At 41.8% G+C, this 6,000-nt stretch overlaps 1 protein-coding gene across 1 annotated transcript in view; it reads left to right on the plus strand.

Annotated features, from left to right (window-relative positions):
• C4H4orf45 (chromosome 4 C4orf45 homolog) overlaps window positions 1–2,587 on the plus strand; it is a 34,139-nt gene extending 31,552 nt beyond the window's left edge. The window contains exon 4 of the mRNA XM_050710377.1: window positions 2,392–2,587. Within this exon, the coding sequence (XP_050566334.1) occupies window positions 2,392–2,587 (196 nt within the window). The remainder of the gene's footprint in view (window positions 1–2,391) is intronic.
• Window positions 2,588–6,000: the final 3,413 nt, after the last annotated feature.

Below are 6,000 nucleotides of genomic sequence, written 5' to 3' on the forward strand. Positions count from 1 at the left end.
CTGCCCCTACCCTTTCACATAGTTTAAAGCTATTTACACTGGTTGCAGTGTGCTTCAAGAGGAAACCTGCATTATATCAGTTTCCTATATTGAAATAGAAAGATGTTAAGATTCTGCATTGCCACACAGCGTTTATCACAACTACCTGCCCATCAATCTGTAAAAGCTAGCGCATACGCTGTTTCTGTGAAGCAGTAAGTTAGCATCTTGTACACTCCACATGCTTGCCTCTAACACCTTCCCACTGCTGCAAATGAGAAACTCATTCAGAGACAAGCTTCATCTTTCACTTCTGCTTTTATTTGCCTGAAAACTAGCACTTTTCTGGAGCGGATGCCAACTGCTGCTACTTCTAAGTGCTGCTCAACAGCTTGTCATGAGTTACTTTTTCCATGTCTTTAACGCATCCCAAGCAAAGAATAAAGATGCATACTAGTAAAGAAGCAGGTGCCTGGAAAAATTATTTCTTCAGCAGTACCTGCGTGGTAAATACTTTCAGCTAAATCTCTACCCTTACAGACACAATTGTGATCATACACAATGAGCTTTCAAGGCAGCGTTTAAGAGTTAGAGAATTAGTTTCCTCTCTTCTTTTGGGAAAGAGGGACAGAAGCCTGGATGCCAGACACTATTTCTCTGACTTTTAAAGGAATTGCCAGGAAGGGAAAATGAAGGAGTATGCTGCTCCTCTTCCTCCTCCCCAGCCCGGCCAGCAGGACTGTCAGATGACAAATGCATTATTTTGGGACTCAGAAGATCAGGTACTAACCTCAGCCATGGCATCCCTGCATGCCTTTGGACAAACACCACCTTTCTGTAAGGAATTGCAGTAATTACCAAAATGCTAGGAAAACAAACAGGAGTTTCTTTGATGTTGAGCCACAGGCACAGGGTGAAAATTCCTGCTCTGCCACTGGTCTGACTTCATCAAGAATTAGGAATGGGGTTAATCAGTGTGGTTAACTCAGCACAGCACTGAGATTAAGGTATGTTAGTGACCAGATAGAGGTATGGTGACTCCAGAGACCATCTTAGCATTGCTGCTCAGTACTATACTATGCTAGCAGGCTACAAGCTGTGCTATCCGGACGCTCCATGCTTGTTGCAGATTATGTAAAAAGTGCCCTGAAATTCAGCAAGTCCACTCTAAAGTTCACTGTCATGCTTCAACCTCAACTGTAGTGTAACCCAGCCCAGCATCACAGCTGAGACAAGAGCGTGCACAGTGGCAGCCAACCATCAAACTACGGGAAGCATTACAATGCAAAGCACAGTGGGGTGCTGCCAGATATGGCACCCCAGAGCGCTACCAAGCTCTTCTGTGTGCAGAACTGTAGTTACATGCTTCTTAGCAGTCCCCTTTTCTTGAAGAGTGGGACTTTGTGCAACCAGCAACACCTACAGGTGAGGTTTTCCACCTGGATTCTTTGGGACAGCCATCATGAAGGACTCCTGCTTCAAGCACTTGGTCTCCTGGGGTGGAAACCACCCAGCTGTCAGCTCTCAGACCATACCAAGGTTTGAAGTTTTGAAGTCTCCTCACAGCTCCAATCGCAACCTCCATACTCGCTTTCTCCGGGGCTAGCAGAAAGCAGCTGCTATCAACAAAAACACATGCAGAAAAAGCATTATGTATTTTGATCAAAAGCAGAGAAAGCTAATTTAAGAAGTGAGGGGGGAGGGGTAAGCCAGCTTTTCTATAAAGCTTAGTATGATCCCGGCAATGAACTAGTTGGATTAGATACTTAGCAGCAGCGTAGTTTAAGCATCACGCAGCTCTGGAGAGGAAGCCTTTTGAAGATAGAAACAGCATTCTTGAGCTACCAGCTTCCTCAGCTACCACGAGTGCAGAAGCAAGCACGTAATAGCACACAGCTACTCCTCCAGCCACACCCAGTAGCCAACAAATTACCCACAGCACTCAGAATTTATTTAGCAACACTACAAATGGGCATTACATCTTCAGCCCTGCATGTTTACCCAGTACTAGGCAACAGGCAAGACCACTGCATTCCTGTGGCAAGAAAGTGGCATCATGAAAACCCGGAGAAGGCTATCTACCTTAGGGGGTGTAGCCATAGCTAGGCCTAACACAAATATTTTAAATACCAGGGGCCTGACAAACTCACTTGAAAGGCTGGTGTTTGTTACATCCCTCGTCGTACAGCGCTGACATAGTTAGGTCCATTCCTCACTTACCCTGTGAGGCGCATCAGGTAGGCATGCGGGAGACCCCGCTCAACGAGTCTCCAGATTTAGCCGCCATTTTATGTTGGAGACATCCAGCCCTACAGGATGAAGTCATTACTGTAAAAAGCAGGACAAAGGGGGAAGAAAAAACACACCTTCTTCCTCAGCACTAATTCCATTTTTGTTTCATGTTCACATTAGGCAGCCCACTCCCTACGTTCTCAAACAACAAGGCTGCAGTCCACAGGCCAGGCTCGCCTGGGACTTGGGCATATATGAAGGCTACCTTCACCCACACAGCAAATGGGCAGCTGTGATTCAGGCAGCCCAGTCACCAGCACTTCCCAAATCAAAAGGTGAAGTGTTTTCTCCATTAGAAACACACCTGAAAAGTTAAAGTGCTTGCACCAAGGCTGCAGTAGCCCTTACAGCCACCCACCACCTACAGAAGGAAGGAAAAGCTATTGGTTTGGAAATGTGTCATAGGATTTTCAATTTCACATAAAGCAGGGCCACACCATGAGTAAGTGTCAAAAACTTTACACATTCCAGGGAATCAAAAACAGTTCAAAAATGCTCAATGCAAAACACCTATAATTTTCAAAGCTAACGTGAAGAATTTTAGACTTGTCCATCTTAAGGCTAAAATGACCTTTGCAAATCTTAAAAAAAAAAGTGCTACACTACCATAAAACACCAAAGAAAGAAAAGTGAAAAACATTTACATGAGAGTAACAAGCAGAAAAGAGGAGAAAACTTCCTAGGCTTTATTTACCTGGGGAAAAAGATATGAGGTTGTAAAATAAGGTTAAATGGTTGTTAAAATTAAGGACAGACTTAAGACAAACATGTTATATACAGGCTTGGAATCCACGTGAGAAGGGAAAACATTTTTGTGAGCCCATTATCCCAGTCCTTGACTCCACAGCACTTTTATCAGACAGCACCAACCAACCCGGGAAGATCTCAAGCAGATGTAAGCATTGATCTGTATTTCTGCATCCACAAACAGTTCCCTTCCCCTAGGAGTGGGAGCTTACTTGTGAAACTCCTCGCAAGAGTTTGTTCTCTCTCAAATACCCTTTTGCCAGATCACAAATGGAATTGCTGCAACTCCAAACAAAAGAAATCCAGTTTATGAGATTATATTTATTTTTGAGTGCTTGGCTGTCACTTCTAAGCCCTTTGGCCTTATGTTGACCTTTAGGATTTCTAGACAAGATGCTACTCTACTTGTACTACTTAAACTGTTTTAGCTCTGGGATTGTGCCAAACCAACAACTGACTGCAACTATTATGAGAGTAATTTTCCAGCATGTGGATTACTAGCATGTGGCTACTTAAGCTAATTTTATATGTGATTGGAAGACTTATAGGTCACAGTCTCATGGTTTATCACTCAGCTGCATAACCCTTATATCCAAAATCCCATTTAACATTGACAGTTGTGTTCTCTGACTGCAAATACTTGGAAATTCAAAGGATATGGTGCATGGATGATTAACAAAACTTTTTCATTTAGTGAGAAAGACTACGGTGGAATACTGGCACAAGACGGTTGCCTTGTGATACTGCTCATGTTTACTTATGTCTACTGTAACCTTGAATTCCTCATTACATGTAAGGAGAGTCTCTTCATTGGTTCTGTATTTCTCTTTGCCATTTATTTAAAATGAAAAAGGGTTAAATCAGTTATTCACCAATATTTTGAGTTACATTTTTTGATCTAAGCACAGAATTTACTGCAGTTATAAAATTTGTCAATAAACTGACAATGCAGAGCTGTCAATTTTAAAAGCTCATTGGCAGTCTTCTTAGACACAAAGTATTTATTACCACAGGTCCCCATCCCTTCCCAGTGCTTGGCTATTTTACACCAGTCACTCTGTTCCTCTGCCTCTTGCTAACCTGCCAGACAGTCCATATCATACAAAGTCTAGAAGAGGATGGCTAAGCATACTTCAGAAAAAAGTGTAACCAGTTGAGAAGAGCAACAGCATAACCACATTTTTAAAAGATTGGTTAAAACAGAGCACAAGAACTTCATGGGACCTTACAAACCCTGTGCGGAAACCAAGGTTGCTCCACAGCACACCCCTCCGAGCCAATACATTGACCCACCAGCATCAGAGACATCAGGAGTTGGATCTCCAACTCATTCCTTCTTTTGTTCCTAGCTGATGGGGGTCCTGTCCCTCTTCCTTTGCCCTACGCTTCCATTTATCGGAATTCACTGGAGCCAGATTCAACTTGTGAACCCAGCAGAGAAGTATTAACCTTTTTTTCTTGAAACACGTTGCACTTGCACATGAGCAAGCCAATGAACACCAGAGCAAGAGACAGCACAAGCAACTTGCAGATGCAGCCAGTATGACAGGAGGAAAGACTGGATGGGGTAACAGGTTTTTCACCTTGTTACAGGCATTAGCTATTAATCATCTCAAACCTTCTCACTTAAATGCAGAATAGGGAGGCAGCTACACAATTTGGCAAGAGCTGGACTGAGGTTACAGCTTACCACAGCATTAACATTTCAATGTACTTTTCACACAAAAAAACCCTCATTGTCACAGACACCAATTTTAGCTAAAGCTATAGCAGGTCACTGTGTTTCTGTTAGTACTCCTGCACAAACTACACAGGAGTTGTAGCAGACAGCACAGCAGACATTTCTCCTTGTTTCAACTGCGTGTACACAAGCATTTAGTATCTTAGATCTACTTATTTTCTTATGCTCGATTTCCAAAGGCTTCAAAGTTGATAGTTACTACAGCGAGACCAGAAAGCCAGAAATTGTATGCAGAGAACAGTGAAAAGCCCTTGATACCAAAGTTTGTAGACTTTTATTATATGCAATCCTCATTAGCCTGACAAACTGAATCTCAGAAATTTCATTCTACAGATAAGCACTTACACAGTACAAGCAAGACCCACCTGTTCAAAGATGTTAAGCATAATTACAAGTGATTCTTTCTTCTCCATTTTTATTTTATGAGGACTTTCCAATAAGCTGCAGAACCTAAAGTGCTCTGCAGATCCTAGGCTTCCAGTGTTTCAAGCTGCTCATTGCCTTCTAGGTAACACCCAGCTGACAGTTTTAAACCAAGCAAATATCACAACTGAAAAACAGATGTGTGCACTCATAATATGAACTCAGCTTTTTTCAGTCTGCAATACTAAACTGAAGTTTAGTTCATGGAGGGTTTGACACAAGATAAAGACTTCCTTATAAAACTAATTTAAGTCCATCAACAATGTTATAGTCTAGTACTCACAAGGTGTCACTCATTCCTTTTACACAGAGATTTAAAAAAATGGATGTGCTATACAACAGCAACATTCTTCAGATAGCTCTTCTCATGTGCATTTGAGCTCAGTGCTAGTCACACAGGCACAGGGAAGCTCTGCAGGACCTATACTAACAGTTAGGGTCCTCACTTTCCACTACTCCTTGCAGTTAGACTTCATACTACAAGAGTTGTTGTTTACATGCATAATTGGAGTAAAGCTTCCAAAGATGTGAATAGTATTCAATAAATTTCAAATCTTGCAAAGCCTTCCCATTAGATTCTCGCAACATTCACTTACTCCACTAATTGGTTATTGGACATCTGTGCACTGTTAGGTATCGGCTACAAAAAAAAAGAACAACATTTTGAGAAGTAAATTTTAAAAAGGAAGATACCAAATACCACTCACATTCATTTCAGAAAGTTTATTGCACCAAAAGCCGCAAAGAAAGACCAAAATGATAGTGTACATAAACAACTATAAGAAAAAACACCAAAAACATGTAGTCTGACATTGGTA

The sequence above is a fragment of the Cygnus atratus genome, chromosome 4 (genome assembly GCF_013377495.2).
Source record: "Cygnus atratus isolate AKBS03 ecotype Queensland, Australia chromosome 4, CAtr_DNAZoo_HiC_assembly, whole genome shotgun sequence".
Taxonomy (NCBI): domain Eukaryota; kingdom Metazoa; phylum Chordata; class Aves; order Anseriformes; family Anatidae; genus Cygnus; species Cygnus atratus.